Source organism: Bufo bufo, chromosome 5 (genome assembly GCF_905171765.1).
Source record: "Bufo bufo chromosome 5, aBufBuf1.1, whole genome shotgun sequence".
Lineage (NCBI taxonomy): Eukaryota > Metazoa > Chordata > Amphibia > Anura > Bufonidae > Bufo > Bufo bufo.
The window spans coordinates 443,047,120-443,067,569 of record NC_053393.1 but is presented as its reverse complement, the minus strand read 5'-3'; the positions used below and the strand labels follow the sequence as shown (position 1 = coordinate 443,067,569).

The window sequence follows — 20,450 nt, the reverse complement described above, 5'->3', positions numbered from 1 at the left end:
CTTTCACACTAGCGTTGTTTGAATCCGGCGGGCAATTCCGTCGCCGGAAATGTCCGCCGGATCCGGAAAAACGTGTGAAAACGGATTACATTTGAATCCTGATCAGGATTCTGATCACAATGAAAAAATGCATTGGAAAAAACGGATCCGCCATTTATGGACTTTAACTTTTTTTGCACATTTTTCGGGTTTAACATGCAAAAGCCAGATCCGGTTTGACGGAACACATGGCGCCGGATCCGGCGTTAATGCAAGTCAATGGAAAAAAGGCCGGATCCGGTGTTCAGTCCAAGTGTTCTGGATTTTTTTTACAACATGCTACGATTTTCTGAAAAGCCTGATCAGTAAAAAAAAAGACTGAACTGGATGCATCCTGAACGGATTACTCTCCATTCAGAATGCATGGGGATAAAACTGATCAGTTCTTTTCCGGTATAGAGCCCCTAGGACAGAACTCAATGGCAGAAAAGAAAACCGCTAGTGTGAAAGTACCCTTCGTTTTTTTCCGGAAATGAATTGAGAGCATGGGTCCCGTTCTTGAGATAGGTTCTGGTCTTAGAGGTGAGACCTGCACATCTCTGACTTTGACAGCATATCCTAATGATATGCCATCAAAGTCCTATTTGACACCACCCCTTTAACTGATTTCCTCCCACACTCTGCGGATAATTTCTTCAACAAAATCGGTACGGCACTTGACATGTGATATGGATTTTAAATCGGCAGCAAAAATTGTGTTTTTGCAAATTTTTAATTCCAGGACTAATTTTCAGGTTAATCTCAGGTTAATTTGCATATGTATCAAATCTGTTTCTTTACACAATAAAAGCACACAGAGCTATGGGGACTGGATATTGCGGATGTGCTAGCGGCCATCTAGCAACCCATGTCCTCAGCTCTATACACAAAATCCCGGTGACAGGTTCCCTTTAAGAAGTTTTCCAGGGTTTGAACATCAGGCGTGAGAGACACAAGCAACTGCATGCTGGGTGGTCGGATTGTCAAGGCAATTGTCTTAAGAGTCATATATAGACCTATTTTAATGAACGGGTACCATACATGGTTGTCTCAGCAACCTGACCACCCAGTCTTCAGATGTCTCTCCCTGCATCATGTCCGATTGACTCCTTTACAAAAGCCTGTCTGTGTAACTTAAAATTGCACTTCACTAAAATGGCTGAAGTTTCTTGAAATGCGTGCAAATCTGCATATCAGATTTATGAACCACACCAAATGAGTACTACACGTCCCATAAATTTGAAAAGTTTATAATCTTTATTCAAAAATCACAGTACAAACATAATTTCACACATATTATACATAACATATAATTCTAATAATGAAGCATATAGTGGATGAATCCAATAAATTACAACACCTATATTAAATATAAATCTACCTCTTACAAGGAAATTCAATACCGTAACAGGAAGATCAGAGGTTCCTTTCTATGAGAAATTCCAGTGTTCTGACTGACACCTGATCCCAAAAAAAGTTATTGAACTGGCTGTACTGTCTGGTAGCCATGTAGAGGAGACGATTAGATGCTGAAGATGAATACCTAACCGATTCATCGCCTTTTAAGCCACTGAGTTTTACATGTGTACAAATTTACATTGAAGCGGTTTTTAAAGAGCTTTTCTGAGATTTTGATAAGATGATCTAACCTCAGGATAGGTCATTAGTATCTGATCGGTGGGGGTCCGACACCCAGGACCCCTACCGATCAGCTGTTTGAGCAGGCACTTGCACTCCTATGAGCGCCACTACCTTCTCCATGCTTACCAAGCAGAGTGCCATACATTGTATATCTGCTGTGCTTGGTATCTCACTCAGCCCCATTCACTTCCGCCGCAGCGCTCACAGAGTAGAGTCCCATGTAAATAACATCACACCATCTTTCCAGCCCCCTCCAGTATACAGTCGCAAGGTAAATAACATCCCTCTCTATCTACAGCCCCCTCCAAAATACAGTCCCATGTAAATAACATCACTTCCCTCCCACAGCTGCCATCAACTTACAGCCCCATGTAAATAACATCACTCCCTCCCACAGCCACCATCAACATACAGTCCCATGTAAATAACATTACCCTCTCCCCAGCCACCTCCAATACACAGTCCTGTGTAAATAACATCGTCCTGCCCAAACATGCAGTCCTGTGTAAATAACATCACCCCCCTCAACATTCAGTCCCATGTAAATAACATACCTCCCTTCTGCCCCAACATACAGTCCCAGTTAAATAACTACAACTCTCAGCATTGCTCTGCCTCTCCCTTCACTTACCTCTCCTCATATAGCAGACCTCACCACAGCTTCTTCCCAGGACTTCTCTTCACTGCTGAGCCATCCTCTCCTGCACTGGTCACATGATGGTGACATCATCGCAGGTCCTTCTCAACCACTGCCTTCAGCACTGATCACATGGACTGTGATATCATCACAGGTCCTTCAGCTCTTCCAGTGCATTAGATTCAGTTGTATTGCCGTCCTGAGGATGGCAATATAGTTGTATCTATCTGGCAGGCAGGACATTCAGGTCCTGGAACAAAACATCAGGGGCCCAGGCCCCAGATGTTTTAACCTAGGAACGCCCCTGTGTAAGACCTAACACAAATAGAAGCCTCTGGATACAATGTGGGCTGTGTACATGCGTATTTGACTGAATATGCAGCATCTCATAGTTGTCCCAAAATCTTGACTTGCTCATCCAGAAAATACATTTGAAATTGTCTTCTATTTTTCATATTAAAGGGGTTGTGTACGTTTGCAAGGGGTGGAGCGTTGGCAAACATCCTCGCAATGAGTAGGAAGGAAGACTTGCGAATGAGTGCGCAGAACTGCAAAGAGAAGCATACGTACCTGCTTTCTGAAACCGAAAAACATTCAGCACTACACAGGCAACCCTAGCCCCGGACCTGTAACATTCAATACATAGATCTCACAGAATCTTTTAGGATACACTAATTTAAATATCTTCGCTTGACATTTTGCCCCCTGTGAGCAACCATCTCATGCTGAGGAGACTCTGATGCAGATTCCACAATGCAAACCCACGCCATATTATGCCATCCGTATGTAGTGGACTGGTATCTGTGCATTCATTCATGTCTGCAGCATGCGGATTACATCCATTCAGGGTGAAAAACACTGTGAATCTGGAGCACAATCTTCAGCAAAATCTACATATAAGTGCCCATTCAGACAGCCGCAAATTGCGGATCCGCAAAACACTGGTACTGGCCCTCGTGTATTACACATTTTGCGGAATGCACAGGGCCAGTGCTATGATAGAAATGCCTATTCTTGTCTGCAATTGTTGACAAAAATAGGACATGCTCTATCTTTTTTGCGAGGCCACGGAGTACGGATGCGGTCAGCATTCGGTGTGCAGTCCGCATGTTTTGCGGCCCCATTGAAATGAATGGATCTACACCATGTGAATGGGCCCTAACACACATGGATTTTGCATCAAGATCTGTGATGGGAAAAATTCCACCGTCTCTGGGCTTACCCTTATTTTTTGGGGGATAGGTTTAGTGGCCTAAAATCCAGAAAAATATTTACCTCCTTAGGGCTCATGCACACGACAGTATTTTGCGTTCCGTATACGGACTGTATTTCATTTCAATGGGTCCGCAAAAGATGCGGACAGCACTCTGTGTGCTGTCTGCACCCATTGCTCCGTTCCGTGACCCCGCAAAAATTATGAGACGTCCTATGATTGCGGAAGGCACACGGGCGGCATCCATTTTTTGCGGATCCGCAATTTGCAGACCTCAAAAAACGGCTCGGCCGTGTGCATGAGCCCTTAATCAGTATTTTATTCATTTCGTCATGCTTATGTGAGACCAGCATGGTGCACCGTACAGAGATGGTGATCACTCCTGGTGACAACCTCCAGAGACATTGATGTATGAATGTTCTAAGCAGATTTCCCTTCCCATGTTCCAAGATTTCCCTCAAACAAATTACTGCATTTGTTAGGGAAATTCTCCTTGAAGTCGGTGAGATTTGGTTAGGCGCCACCCTAGTGACTGTCCATAAGCTCTACCTGATGTGTACAACAGTATGGAAAGTAATAATGCACGGTCTATAAATCCATCGATACACAGGCTTGGCGTTTTGCCGATTGATACCGATCCCTCGGCGGGCCTTCTCAGAGGGTGTGCTGCTTTTCTTTGAAGCGCTGAATGGGGCTGAATGACATGATGACAAGCTATATAGTATAAGGCGCATGAGTGGTGTGTTTACAGAGTACAGGTTAATTCTATTAACCTCCAGCCACTTTGGCTTTTATGTCGTAAAACTATTAGAAAGCTTCAGGATTTTGGTACCAGGCTTGGATCACAACTAGTTCCAGATGTAGTCCCATGGGGGAAAAGACTGCAAGCAGGAAGGCTTTCAAGCATTACTCCGGTGCTCTGCAGAAGGGCTTATCATGCTGCGATACTACTGGTGCTAGGATCACCAGGTGGTTTTAGCTGGGAGTTGTAGTTACCCAACCATTGGGGGGGGGCACCAGTTGTAACTAGGAAAAAAAAAAAAAACTATACAGACTGTGTGGAATGAAATTCCAATAGAAATGTGCCGATATAATGGCATATGAATCCCTAACTGTGCGTTTGGCCCATACTTGAGAGTGAGAAAAGCAACTAATTGGCAAAATATGTAATTTAACAATTTTTAGCAACACAGGATATAATTTTTGAAAGATCAGCCTTAGAGCTAATGCACACGAACGTATTCCTTTTTTTATTTTTGTGCACCGTATGCGGAACCATTCATTTCAATGGGTCCACAAAAAAAACAAAACGGAAGTAACCGTGAGCATTACGTTTCTGTATGTCCGCATGCCCGTTCCGCAAAAAAATAAAACATGTTCTATTATTGTTCGCATAACGGAAAAGGATAGGACTGTTCTATTAGGGGCCAGCTGTTCAGTTCCGCAAAATACGGATTGCACACGGACGCCATCCGTATGTTTTGCGGACAGCAAAATACATACGTTCGGGGGCATGAGCCCTTATAAATGTTAATAAAATACAGATGCTCAATTGTGCAAGTTGTTTAGGCCCTGGGCCTCTCTCCAGTGTTGACCGCCCATGTCTCTCTAGACTCGCGCTCCTGTGAGTGCCACAGCCTCCTCTCAGCTTACCCTAGGCCAGTGACGTCACGTTCATTGGTCACATGACCAAAAGAATGGGGCTGAACTGCAATATCAAACACAGCCGCTATCCACTGGTGCGGTGCTTGGTGAGCTGCGAGGTGGCTGCGGCGCTCACTGGAGTGCTGGTGCCTCCTCAAACAGCTGATCAGCGGGAGTGCCGGGAGTAGGACCCCCACTGATGAGCATAAAACACTTGGAAAACCCCTTTTAAATGCTGCATCTCCACAAGAGAAAGGGATCTGGTGGTTCACCTGCTGCCCGCAGCCTTTGTTGCTAAGCAACCCACAACCATATTTAAAATGCTCCCTAGCAAATAGTTACATAGTTTCTGCCCACGGCCTTTGTTGCTAAGCAACCCACAATCCTATCTGACTTGCTGCCTAGCAAATCGTTACATAGTCAATTAAAAAAAGACACAGGATCAAGTCCAGCCTATAACTCTGCTTTGTTAGGATGGGGTACAAGGGGCTTTTGGGTTTCTTTTTAATCGTTAATGCTATGTAATTAACTAATGGGAATGGTAACATGCGCCAATGGCATAAATGAGCTCTGACTTTTATGGCCGAATGTGAAAAAGTCAGTTCCTGCAGCTGTAAAGCGTCTTGCAGAATCTTGTGTACATTGTGCCTGAAACGGTAGCGTGCTAATAAAGGTAATGACACAACAGGGCTACTGTGGGGAAGAGGTTAATGATTTGTGCACACTGTCCACAGGATGTAGACCCGCTGCAAAGCAATGGAGAAGCTGGCCGGCTGAGCCGTAATTGGCTGCGGCAGACTGATAGCTTACCTATACTCGGCCGGGCGCCATACGATTGTTATTTTGGCTATGGTTTACAATGGAATAGCGTGCAATAAACAAAGTAATCTGTCCGCTCCGAACACTTTAAAAGCGGATTTATGGCATGGCTGACGTCAGGACCGATAAGGCAGGGCTCCGCAGAATGGCTTCTCCTTCCTATTGCACCGTTCATGTTTAACAACATACAAAGGTAAATTTGCACTGATGGGACTGGAAACGGCATTTGCTTCAACGTTTATTGGCATAAGAGGTGTTTTGTGGCAGTAAATGGGTAAACCCTGTTAACCATTACAAGGCACAGACAGGAGTGTAGATGTGGGCGCCCTCGTACGTACAGCGGGGCCTGAAAAACAGGCGGTTCAGCCAATTCAGATTCAAGTCTTCTCCCCCATAAGATAAGAAATAAAATATTGCCCTCCAATACCGATCATCTATATTCTGATGTGACTACTAGGGGTGTTACGGCATCGCCCTTTTATTAGTGGTTTTGTGATTACATGTTGCAGACGTTATTTCCTTCTTGGTGGACACTCTTTATGAAATGAATTGTGTGTATGAAATCCTCGCACTGCTATTTAGCTCCTCGGATTTGCAGTAAGCTGTGCTTGGAAGTAGAGATCAGATTTTATTAGGAGGGGGAGGTGTAAATCACTTGGGCGGTTTGTAATGTTCTGTTGCCCTCTAGTGGCGCTCTCCTGTGCCTAATGCTTTCACAAACTAGAAAAAAAAAAAAAAAAACACGTTAAATGGGTCAAGTTCAACAGATTTTATCAAGTTACAGGGAATAATAATTTTTAATGCTGTCTGGGAGCCAAGCGGCCTAAGAGCGGTATGCGTGCTAAACGGAAAGATCTCTTGTCTTTGTGTCCGGTCAGCGGAGGGAGGCTTGCCTTCATTTTATCCTTGGATACAGTGTTTTTTCTTACTATTGTCGTTATTTGGACAAGGAGGGGGGGGGGGGTCATTTATCATTTGAGATAGTTTTCTTGTCACTTTTAAGTCTGGTTTTGCATTGTGTAGTTGCACCGAATGTATGAAATGGTGCACAGTTTTCATGTGCTCAGAGCAACTGCATTGTTTTGTATGACTTAGGCCCCTTTCACACGGGTGAGAATTCCGCACGGGTTCAATGCGTGAGGTGAACGCATTGCACCCGCACTGAATCCGGACCCGTTCACTTCAATGGGGCCGTGCAGATATGCGGGGATTTTCACACATCACTTGTGCGTTGCGTGAAAATCGCAGCATATTCTATATTCTGTGTTTTTCACGCAACGCAGGCCCCATAGAAATTAATGGGGATGCGTGAAAATCGCAAGGATCCACAAGCAAGTGCGGATGCAATGCGATTTTCACGCATGGTTGCTAGCAGATGATGTTAGTAAATTGATAAAAGTCAATTTACTGTATTATTTTTCATTATAACATGGTTATAAAAGAAAATAATAGCATTCTTAATACAGAATGCTTAGTAAAATGTTGCTTGAGGGGTTAAAAAAATAAAATAAATTTTTACTCGCCTCATCCACTTGATCGCACAGCTTGCATGGTCGTCTTTCTTCTTCTTTGAGGACCTGCAAAAGGACCTTTGATGACCACGTGGTGAGCACGGTGACGTCAGCGCAGGTCCTGCTGAATGAAGATAGAAGATCCTTTTATATTCAGCAGGACCTGCGCTGACGTCACCGCGCTCACCACGTCATCAAAGGTCCTTATGTAGGTCCTGCAAGAAGAACAGAGAAGAGGATCCCGGCTGCGCGATCAAGTGGATGAGGTGAGTAATGTTGTTTTTATTATTTTTTAACCCTCAATTGAGCATTCTGTATTAGGAATGCTATTATTTTCCCTTGTAACCATGTTATAAGGGAAAATAATAACATCTACACAACACCTAACCCAAACTTCAGTGAAGAAGTTCGGGTCTGGGTACAACATTCAGTTTTCTATCACGCACGTGCAAAACGCATTGCACCCGTGCAATAAAAACTGAACAACGCAATTGCAGTCAAAACTGACTGAAATTGTGTGCGCACCCGGGACACATCCGGAGCAAATCCGGGACGCCCGTCTGAAAGAGGCCTTAGTCTTTATAAAAACTCCAGGGGGCTGTCTGGCATAGGATACAACTTTTTTGCAACATTTCCAAGTGTCGCAGATCCAGATCTTATCTCGGTCAGGATGTTGTGCAACATTTTTTATGAACCAGTTTTTATCCAGGCAAAAGTCACCTTTGTTTTTAAATATTTGATCTAGCTTATTATATATATTTATATCTATATATCTGTCTAATATATATATATATATAAGCAAATTTCATATTTTGGTGGTGGTCGTTTGGTGGTAAAAGCAGAATTGTGTTATGGATTCCGTAACCAAGGACCATAACGCAATTCTATGACAGAATGCATAACGGAATGCCATTCCGTCATAATAGAAGTCTATGGGCTGCAAAACGGATCCGTCCCGTCTCTCTCTCACTCGCTCTCTCTCTCTCTCATATATATATATATATATATATATATATATATATATATATATATATATATATATATATATATATAAAAAAGAAATTTTTTTCTTTTTTTACAGGATTTTTTTTAAAGACTAGAATGTCACAAAACTCAAAGTATGAACAAACCATTGGTGTCAAATAACACCCCTTTTTGTAAAGAAGAAAAATGTGTTTTTATTGTGCAGGTAGTAAACCATAATAAAAGCTATATAAGACTACTTTCACATCTGCGTTTTTGCTGGATCCATTAGGGGATCAGCAAAAAAACGCATCCAGTATATAATAAAACCGCCTGCATCTGTTCAGAACTGATCCGGTTGTATTATCTCTAAAATTACCAAGACGGATCTGGCCCTAAAACCATTGTAAGTCAATGGGCGCCGAATCCGTTTAGTTTTTTTTTGTGTCCGAGAAAATGAATTTGGCACCATTGACTTACATTGTGTTCCATGCCGGATCCGTCTTGATTAGTATACCATGACGCACCCAAAAACGCTGCTTGCCGCATTTTTGTGCACTTCATTGGAACGCAGCGGAATGGAAAGCATTCTGGTGCACTCTGCTCCGTTCACTTCAGTTTTTTTTCAACATTAACAATGAATGGGGACAAAACTGAAGTGTGTTCCTCCGGTTTTGAGATCCTATGACAAATCTCAATACCAGACAGAAAAACGCAGATATTTACGCCATCTTTGCCATCTTATACTCCATGATTCGGGAGCTGTCGCATTGTTGCGTTCTCTGCCTATTACATGGTTGGCTCTTCACGGCGAGGACATTGCACTTTCCATATTTTAGAAGGGCTGTTGCAGTCACATGAGTATCTGATTTCCCAGTAAAGCAGAGGTCACTAGTGTCACCAACCAGTACCTGGCGTGTGAGTGGTTTGCATGGCAGATGTCAGTAAACCCTTTAACTTGTGAAGTTGAGGAGAGACACGTAGCCTGACTGTAAAACAGACAGATGAACTGGTTTATTACGTGCACGAGCACCACAGAGATGACTGCTGGGGTTAATTATTAAAATGGAGGTGCCCTGATTGTGTTTTACTCGGGGGGGAAATGTAAGTGCATCCCTTAATGTGTTTAACAGGGGGGAAAGCTGTCGGCCATGACTCAGTATTTCTCAGAGCTCAGCATGGTAACCGCGGCCAGATTGTTTTGTATCGCACGCACTGCCAAATGAACTCGCGTCTTAGGATTTCAGAAACGATCCTGTACACTCCGAGGAATCCCAAGAGCCAGTGCCGCTAGATATACACAGGCACGTAACCTCTTGGATCCTTATAATATCAAATGGGTCATCGGGGCCCTGAAAATATATTGGGGATGGTTAGGCTTGGTGTTTGAGTGATAAAAAAAAAACCCACCTGCCCTGGTCGTCCCATTTCCCGCGGTGCGTCTCCATCCATGTTGCTCCCTGTTGCAGATGTAAAATGTGCAGCATTTTTTGTAGCGGCAATGTGGGCGCTGTGGAGAAAATCTGCAGGTCGGGATTAAACCTGTGGCCAATCCACAGCAAAATCTGCAACAAGCCTTCACGCGCTCGTGCAGATTCTTTGCTGATTTGGTCAGCGGACAGATTTCTCCCCTGTGAAATGCTTATACACCCGCTTGACAGACTTTAAAAAAATATCCTGTCCTATTTTCCCTGAATGGGGCTTGAAGAAATCCGTGCACAAACAGCAGATACAACCCCATTTACATGATTTTCAGTGGCAGAAATCTCTGCGGCGTGGGAACTTGTTAATAAATTCAGATTGCCTGCGGAAGTGACCTAGTTGGTACTCCTAGAAGAATCTGCGTTCTGTATTCTTTCACGGCTTTAGTGTAAAGTTTTTATAAAGTTTTTTACTCTTCATTCAGATTAATGGGTGTTACCAGTTAAGGGTGTGTCCCTGCACAGAAACCATTCAGGGACACCCCCCAACTGGTAACACCCATCTGGACCTTCATTTCAAACTTCTAGTAATTCATTCTCAACAAGTTCTGGCAGTCAAGTGGCACAGTGGGAATGAAATTGTGATTGCTGAATCATGCGGATACTGCTGATAATACCAGAAATTTGCCCTCTCAGTTTATTATTTTTGTCTTTCTCTTTGAATAACTTTGGTGGAGAATGTGTGATATTATCTATGGTCTGAGGACGTATCCACAGTTTGAATCGGCCACTGTTGTGATTGACTTGAATATTTCTCATCTGCTGTGTCCCGCCAGGTCTCTGTTTATTAAAGTGGCTTGAAATCAGGACACCTCAGTGACCATGCCTGGTGCCTGTACTTGCCAGTGCTGATCTCATATGGCTACTCTCCCCCTCCCATTATATACCTATATACTCAGGCTAGTTTCACATCTGCGGCAGAGAACTCCGGCAGGCTGTTCCAGTAGAAAAAAACCTGTCTGAGTTCTCCAGATCTATTGCTGGACCCCACTGACTATAATGGGGCCGGCAGAGATCCAGCCGCTACCCGATAAATATGCAGTGAATCGGTCTGGCCGATTCCCGGCATTGTGTGCTAGATCTGCCAGCTTGAACAACCGGCCACAGATGTGAAAGTAGCTTTAGAAACCACAAAAAGTACTTGAGTTGCCACCATCTAGAAATTTTCCAGACGGACGGATTTGCAGGTTGGCTTATTTAGATTTGTTTCAGTTTTGCATGTGTTTTTAAAGAGACTGTCCAGTCAGGATATGGACTCTGTGATGGCTAACCTCCAGCTGTGGTAAAACTCCATAGAAATGAATGGAGCATGCTGGGAGTCGTAGTTTCAACACAGCTGGAGTGCTGGAGGTTAGCCTTCACTGCATAGGGGAAGATTACCTGGTGTTTGTCTTTCTCTGGTCTTGCTGCTTGGTTGCTTTTCAGTTCCTTTAGGACAGACCTGTAAGGCAACTTTCACACTAGCGTTTCTATTTTCCGGCATTGAGAATCGTTATAGGGTCTCAATACTGGAAAAAAAAACAATTCCGTTTTGTCCTCATTCATTGTCAATGGGGAAAAAACGTAGCTGAACAGAACGGAGTGCTCCAAAATGCATTCCGTTACGTTCTCATACCGGAGAGCAAACCCCAGCATGCTGTGGTTTTCTTTCCATCCCGTGACGCACAATGCAAGTCAATGGGGACGGATCCGTTTTCTCTGACACAATCTGGCCCAATAGAAAACGGATCCGTCCCCCATTGACTTTCAATGGAGTTCATGACGGATCCGTCTTGGCTATGTTACAGATAATACAACCGGATCTGTTTATAACGGATGCAGATGGTTGTATTATCGGTAACGGAAGCGTTTTTGCTGAACCCTGCCAGATCCAGCAAAAACGCTAGTGTGAAAGTAGCCTAACCTGTGACTACAGTTTAGCTGCCGTGCCTACAGTGAGTCTAAGTAGGAGAGGAGGTTGTTGTCTTTAGAGATCAAATCTTCTTGATTTCATAGATACCATATGTACATAAAACAACGCGTTTCGGGGCTCAAAATGTCCCCTTTATCATTTTATTAGCCTCGAAACGCGTTTTTATGTACATATGGTATCCATGAAATAAAGAAGATTTGATCTCTAAAGACCTGCTCTACCAGTGATTTTGCGCCTGACCAGAACCTCCTCCCCTACAAGTATCCTTTAGGGGATTGGGCATCCGATCCCAAAGAAACTCCTTCTGCGGCTGCATTCCTGGATAAAAAGGGTCTATAATTTTACAAGTCTACAATAGTGTTGTGCCTATCTTTAGCACAACCCTAAAAAGGTGAGCACCTTTGTCCTTCAATCAATTTACATTTGTGTTGAACGTACTATCCTATTGTGCGCCCCCTATCCCTCTTTTTTTCTCTATTCCCCTCGTGACCGAGTGGAATTTAGATTCGCCCGTGGTTTCAAGACTACAGTAAGTCTAAGGTAGCCTGAGGCATACCTCCTGCCTCCTCATTGGTTCAGACTGCTGCTCCCTCCCCCCACTTGCAGTCCTGCCTCCTCATTGGTTCAGACTGCTGCTCCCTCCTCCCACTTGCAGTCCTGCCTCCTGGGATTGGCTGCTGTGTATAAGCACAGATCGGTCAGGAGGCTGGTTTCTCCTGCACCCGTGCTGGTACAATACTGATCAGCCGCACCGTGCGTTTAGGCTGCAGGTTAATATTGAAATGTTTTTTGTTTGTTTTTTTCTTCCATGTAACTGCTCCAACAAAATTACACCCAATCCACACGTCTCCATTAATTGCATGTTGTGTGTGTTTTTTGTTTCTATGTGTAATTGGCCTTCGCCATAATTAGAATTCTCTAAAAATAAATTTAGGCGGAGAACGTCCTTAAATACCTAGAGAAAAAAATGAATATAGCAAGTTTGGATAGAAGGCTTGTTACCGAGTCTCTCTACGACCCTGGGGTGCTTGTAAAAGTTCTTTTCTTAATTACTGTAGCTCAGAGCATGATTTTACAATTAATGGGTAAACACAGCCCCTCATTATATTTTATAGTAGCTGAATAGTTAGTAGCGGACTTGGATACTGTCCAGTGCCATGTCTCAGACTGCACTTGTACCATGGGGCTTCTTGGCGGTGTGCCCTCACTCACGATGACTGTACCACTCCAGTGTGTCGCTTGTATGTACGACATAAGTATTCATGGGTGAAGGTGAGTTCTAGGTCTATGCCCAGGAGCAGTTCCATAGTGCTCAGCATTACTGTATATATTCCTCCAGATTATCATAATCCATTATTATTTTTCTTTTATAGAAATCTTCACTTTATGCTGCTAATAAAAGTCTCATCTGTAGTCTGAGGAATTGTTCACGTCACGTTTTTGTGCCTACATTTAGCGCGTATGCTTGAAGAACTCCTGAAGTACACACTATACATGTTCATGGCCTTCCATTGCTGTTTTTCTAACATGGTAGCCTATGGGTGACAGATGCCACTGTATGGCATCCGTCACAGGCATCTCTTAAATGTCATAAGGTTTTCATGGCTTACCCGTTAAAGAGATGCCATGATGGGTGCCTCTGCCAGGTCTGACACCCCCTCTCTGATTCAGAGTAGCACCAGAACTACACAGCTCCGTCAGATGTGTAGTGGACAAAGCTGGTAACTGCAGTGCTGCTCCAGTTCACTTCAGTGGAAGTAGTGCAGCAGTAATCAGTTCTGTTCACTCAGCCTCAATATGAGAACCCCGCTAACATATACAGTGGGAGATTTTTGTTACGTTAAATGGAGTTAGAAAGCAGTAAGTGAACATTACGTACTATGTACTTACACGTACTATGTACTTCATTTTTGGCAGAAAGAGCCCCTAGATGTCGTATTAAAACCTGTACTAAAAGATTTGATTTGGGCACCATGTACACCACACAGTAAGTGGTTGGCCGTAAAGAAGATATTGGTCATCTCCACATCAAACGGGGATCTTTAGGCGGATACTATAGGGACAATAAAGCCTGCTTGTCTTTACATTACGTGCCCACTCCTATATCCCATAAAGGGAGGAGGAGAGATACCCGGTCCCCTGGGATGGCTGCAGATCGCCATCTCAATACTTACAAAGTAATCACTGCAGTGTATATTTCTACGCCGCCATTGCTTCCCAGATGTCATAAAGTGGCATTTATACTCTCATTGCTGGTGTGTTGTGCATTCATGCCAGCCTAAATTATTTCATTGCTGGTATGGGTCTGTATCCGTGATATGGTACGCACACAGCCGTTGCCCGTATATTGAGGACCGCAATACGGGCACGGTCGGCACACAGACGTGTGCACGAGCCGTAACGTTGGGGCTTTACTGCTGTTTACTGACGTTGAGCGTCACTGGAGGGTTAGCAGCTAGTCGTTCATGCCACTTGCTAAATACTATATGCTATATCCTGTGAATAAATCTAGCTTAGCGAGTAGCGGTCCTGTTCTAGTTTTAGTTGTATTGAGTCTCCTCTACTATTCACTAGCCCGTTTGCCATGTCTATTCAAGCCTCTTTGAAAATATTTACCGTAGTTAGGGTACTTTCACACTTGTGGCAGAGGAATCCGGCAGGCAGTTCCGTCGCCGACAAAACATATGCAAACTGATGGCGTTTTAAGACTGATCAGGATCCTGATCTGTCTTACAAATGCATTGCAAGAACGGATCCGTCTGTCCGTTTGTCATACGGACAAATGGATCAGTTTTGATTTTTCTTCTTCACATTTTTACCGGTCTGCGCATGCGCAGACTGGAAGGACGGATCTGGCATTCCGGTATTTTGAATGCCTGATCGGGCACTATGACATTCCGTCTTCCGTTTTTTTGGCCGGAGATAAAATTTCCGTCCTGAACAGTCAAAAAGACTGAAGTGAAGACATCCTGATGCATCCTGAACAGATTGCTCTCCATTTAGAATGCATTAGGATAAAACTGATCAGTTCTTTTCCGGTATTGAGCCCCTAGGACGGAACTCTATGCCGGAAAAGAAAAACGCTAGTGTGAAAGTACCCTTAATTCTAACCTTTTATATTTCTGGTATTGCTAAGATACTGTTCTGTAAGATTGTTATACCGGTGTCTAAATCTGCCCTGAGAATAAAAGGCGGTCTGTTTTGTTCAGCTTCCCATTGTAAGGGAATACGGGTTTGTTTTCTAATGTATATAAAACCTGTACCTACTGCTCAGCATTCCTAGCAGTAAAATGGTTTAGTATCTCATAATGATAGGGGGTGAGAAGATGGGAGAGGGTACAGATTTTATATTATTCTTATCATACCTTCAAGTCATAAAAAAAATTGTTTTCACAGGTCAGTGACCGCGAACGGTTAAAACAGTATTGTACAGCTGAACACAATGCAAACTTTATTTGGCAGGTTTTTTGTTGTCACAGACTAGGAGGGTCAAGTTCAAGTGCTTTTTCTCCACAGTTTATAGGAGGCGATATGTGAGATAGCTGGCCTGAGTATTGGCGGCTCTGTGCATGGACTTAGACATGTATGGTGTTTTGCAGACCAATAACACCGCTACAGACAAGTGATGAAGCAGATTATTAGTAAATGCCATCTTCTAGTGGTTGTTCAGTTTAGAAAATGCATTTTCATAAATCTACTAGAAAAAGCTGAGTTAATACATGGAGCCCACTGTTCAGGATCCACATCACGGGGTCAGATTGGGGTTACAAAGACTGCCTTTTGCTCTGGAGGACCTGTCCTGCCCTGCATTACACAAATAACCCATTGATTTCAGTGGGCTCTGTGTAATACTTCATTTACCCTCTGGTGGTGCTGTTGGGAAATGTACCACTTAGGCCTCATGCACACGACCGTTGTTTTGGTCCGCATCCGAGCCGCAGTTTTTGCGGCTTGGACGCGGACCCATTTACTTTAATGGGGCCGCAAAAGATGCGGACAGCTGTCCGCATCCGTTGCTCCTTTCCGTGGCCCTGCAAAAAAAAATATAGCCTGTCCTATTCTTGTCCGTTTTGCGGACAAGAATAGTCAGTTATATCAATGGCTGTCCGCGCCATCCGTGTTTTGCGGGCAGTCTGTATTCTCCTTTTTGTAAAGAATTTCTTCTAACAGCTATGAATTATCCAAATCGGAGAACCCCTTTAACTGCGTTGCTGGGTTAATACCATATAAACCACCTGGCTTATTTTATATTTTTTTTACCATTTTATATTGCCTATTTAATACCTATATTTTTCTCTCGAAGACAGAATTGCAATCAAACTAAGGGTCCATTCACACGTCCGTAACGTGTTTTGCGGATCCGCAAACCACGGACACGGCAATGTACATTGCAGGCACTAATAGAATATGCCTATTCCTGTCCGCAATTGCAGACAAGAATAGGACATGTTCTATTTTTTTCGGGAACGGAATTGCGGACCCGGAAGTGCGGGTCCGCAATTCCGTATCCGGGCAGCACCTCGTGCTGCCCCATAGAAATGAATGGGTCCGCAATTCTGTTCTGCAAAATGCAGAATGAAATTGCGGACATGTGAATGGACCCGAACTGATATTGAGTTTACTTGCTGGTGGGGAATAAAGACCAGAATTCTGCAGCTAACCTGCCCCAGCGTCTTCTCTGTAGAACTCTTATTTATACCGTGTTGCTTTATTTTATATTGTTATGCACCTTAGAATCTTGATTTTACATCTTTACCACTTTTGTTTGAACTACTACTGACTATTGACATTGACCGCAAGCGCACTTTCAACAGTAACCATGTTAAAGCAGATCTGTCAGTTTATTCTGCTGTTATGTAAGGGTGCAGATTACAGCTAAAGGTTAGTACTCCTAGGAGCCAAAATGGTACAAAGAATTGAATATCTTTTGGCTAATGGCAGCACTGAAAGAAGACCATGGACTTCGGTGTATCCATGAGGGGAGTGCTCGGCTGCCCTTCTCTGCAGTGACGGACAGGCTGCCCGGTGTGCGTCCACTTGTGTTTGACCACTGGTTATGTATGCCAGTTGTGGTGACCTAACAGCCATCTGTTTGAGTGTGGTCTCCATATGCCCTCTATCCTGTAATGTTTCTAGGTCTGTAAATAACACATGTTTGCTTGAATCCTAGGGTTTGCTTCAGGCCTCCGGCATCCTAAAAGCGGAAAGCGAAGAAGTGAAGAAAGCATGTAAAGAGATGTCTTCAAAGATCCTGCAGCTTGAAGAAGACCTTATAACTGTGACCCAGAAATCCATTGAAAAGGAAACTGAATTAGATAGGTAAGTTGTATGTTTTTGAAAAACCGTAATATGTGATGGATAATCTCAATTCTGGTCTCTTGACGTGACCGAACAGGCTGGGAGATGCATCTGGTGCAGCGATAGATGCTCTTGTCTAGCTTTATACCAGCTATTGGTAGGCTTAGTTTGAAACAGAACTTTATGCCAGAACTGTGGTGCAGTTTTGTTGCCAAATGTACCATGCTCCTTTCCAGTGAAGCTGGCCCCCGTTTTTTTTTTTTGCCTAGACACTGATTTTTCGAAGCTGAAATTCCACATTAACTGCTGCAGTTTTCACACTGGCCACTAGGCCGAAGACTTTCTGTCTTTTGAGAGCAGGTACATGGACCATAGACAAAGTATACAGGAGCTGTTACCATTGATTTCTGTGGGTGAGTTTTCTAGGCACGTGTATGGCGGATTGTGTTATCCATATAGAGGTGTTACTTGTCATTTTAATTCTGCCTGTGGTGGTAAGAATGATGGCTATTGAACAGTTACCTGTACAGAACAGGAAATCATGACCTGGTATTAGGCCTAGTGGCCAGTGTGAAAATTGCAGGATTGTATACTATTTTTTTTAAATATGGATGGTGACATGGAAATTTTAAAGAAACTCGCCAACATTTTTTTTTATTTTTAATTTTTTTAAAAAAAAATTTATGCATCTGATATCCTGATTACAGACTGATTCATGTGATAACCCTTTTAGCTGGAATGTGTGTAGGTGATGGCCCATTTGACATAAGCTAACCTTTTTTTGTGTTGTTTTTAATAAAAAGTAAAGAAATGTTACTCTCATTTTCAGCCTAAAAGAAAAACTGAAGAAAATACAATTGGAGAGAGAGCAATTTGAATTTCAGTTAAAGAATGAGAAGGATGAGAAGGAACTGTATAAGGTGAGGAGACGTGAGATCTTACACCCACATTATGGTTTGTCAGTATGCACATAAGTCATTGACCAGCGCAAGGCATGTTCACACACGGACGGTCAACACATGTGAGAGAACATATTAAGTGCATGACATACCTGTTGTGCATCACAAAGTTGTGGGAAACTGTTCTAGGGATTGTAAATTAAGAATGCCAAGTGATCAGGTGCTATATGCATCAAATATGCTCTTCTTGGACTGGACCCGTGAAGGGAAACTTACCTGCTTCCTGGCGCTGGCTCCCAGCTCCATCTCTTACCGGTCTGCCATGCTCCGCTGGGCTCCCTCACTGAAAACATCTGGTTTGACATGATGCAGCCAGTCACTGGCCTTGGTGGTGACCGGATCTCCTTGCGTCATGTGACCATTTCTCATGACGTAAGGGGAGCCGGTCACAGCCGAGGCCAGTGATTGTCTGCATTATGTCAGGCTGGATGTTTTTAGCGAGGGAACCCTGGAGGAGAAGGAGAAAAGGAGCAGGGAGTAAGTGTCGGGAAGCGCTGGGTGTGGAAGGGGTTCTTGCCAAAAGCCCCCATCCTCCATTCTTGCACAACCCCTTTAAACTCCTGACTGGCAATTTTAAAAATGTCGTCCATCTTACGTAGATACTTGATTATACATGGTTGTGCAGTTTTATCTACACACGCACACATAATATACAATATATATATACATTTAATAATATATATTTTTTTCATTTTCTCACTAATTGATGATAAACATGAAGGCACCCTGGAGTAAACTTGCCTGTAATCAACATATACTTTATCCTTTATTTCCATTTTCTTCTCTTAAAGGGATTCTGTCACCTCGTTTTAGGTTATAGAGCTGCGGACATGCACGGCTAGATCGCCACTAGCATGTCCGCAATATACTTGTCCTATAGGGCTATGTTTTTTTATTTAGTTTAAAAAGTGATTTTAAAGATATGTAAATGAGCCTGGTAAGGAGCCCAAGGGGCTGTACTAACCTTCTTGGAGCCCAGCCACGCCCCCAATGAAGGAGCCCAGCACCGCCTGCGTCCTCTGAATCTCCTCCTTTCTTCACAGTTAGATCGCCGTAATCTCGCGATGCGCAGTTACTTCCCTGAGGCTGATGCCAGCACAGGGAAGGAACACTATACCGGCACTGCGCATGCGTGAGCTCGCGCATCGCGAGATTACGGCGATCTAACTGTGAAGAAAGAAGGAGATTTGGAGGATGCAGACAGTGCTGGGCTCCTTCACAGGGGGTGTGGCTGGGCACGAAGAAAGTTAGTACAGCCCCTTGGACTCCTTACCAGGCTCATTTACATATCTCTAAAATCATTTTTTAAACTAAATAAAAAAAACACAGCCCTATAGGACAGGTATATTGCGGACATGCTAGCGGCGATCTAGCCGTGCATGTCCGCAGCTCTATAACCTTAAATGAGGTGACAGAATCCCTTTAAGGGTAAAGCTGCATCATTATTCATCTATAGCAGTGATGGTGAACCGTTTAGAGACCGAGTGTCCAAACTGCAACCCAAAACCCACTTATTTTTCACAAAGTGCCAACACAGCAATATAACCTGAATACTACAGTCCAATATTAGTCTATCTTCCATGTACTTCGTCATTTAGCTATAATAGCCTGCCTACATTCAGTGCCCTGCCTGTGTCGTTCATAGCGCCCTGCGCTGATGAATAGCAGGAAAAGTCTAAGGCATATTGGTACACCATAGCATTTTCCAGGGTGCGGGTGCCCACAGAGAGGGCTCTGAGTGCTGCCTCTGACACCTGTGCTATACTTTCGCCACCACTGGTCTATAGGAAGGCATTGAGTCACATGATTTATGTAAACGACTACAAATGTGACTTGGCATAAAAAAAGTTGAAGAATAAAAAAATATTCTAAACGTTCAATATAATAATAAATCATTTTTTATGAATACATCCCTTATTACATAAAAATGGCATTTTATTGTGTGTCTTCCTTGGCCACAGACGCACACGTGCACATCCATACGTTCTTTTAACATAGGCAATAATTAACAGCTGTCAACTAGAATGTCACTTTGGTTTTTTGGCCACTTTAGGAAACTACATTTATGGTTTGGTCGCCATCAAACTGCTATTAAATTGCAAAATGTTTTCTCCAATAGAGACCTATAAAACAATAGGTCATGACCTAAAATTAAGGGGTGAAAGGTTTAAATTAACAATAAGGTCCTCGCACTGCGAGAGGCACATATGGAACAAGTTACCCTTGGAGACAGCGAGGTTTGGATCGTTTCTTGTGCAAATTGAACAATGGCCTTGTTTCTTTTGTTAGGAAAAGCACACAGTTGGAGAGTGTTTTATGTTCCTGGGGTGGAACTAGCTTCCAAAGAGGAATTT

General features: G+C 43.4%; 1 protein-coding gene across 4 annotated transcripts in view; it reads left to right on the top strand.

Annotated features, from left to right (window-relative positions):
* TAX1BP1 (Tax1 binding protein 1) overlaps nucleotides 1-20,450 on the top strand; it is a 113,579-nt gene that overhangs the window by 49,123 nt on the left and 44,006 nt on the right. For all 4 annotated transcript variants that reach the window (XM_040433579.1, XM_040433581.1, XM_040433577.1 and 1 more), the window contains exons 6-7: nucleotides 17,010-17,158; nucleotides 17,967-18,057. In XM_040433579.1, coding sequence (XP_040289513.1) covers nucleotides 17,010-17,158; nucleotides 17,967-18,057 — 240 coding nt within the window. The remainder of the gene's footprint in view (nucleotides 1-17,009; nucleotides 17,159-17,966; nucleotides 18,058-20,450) is intronic.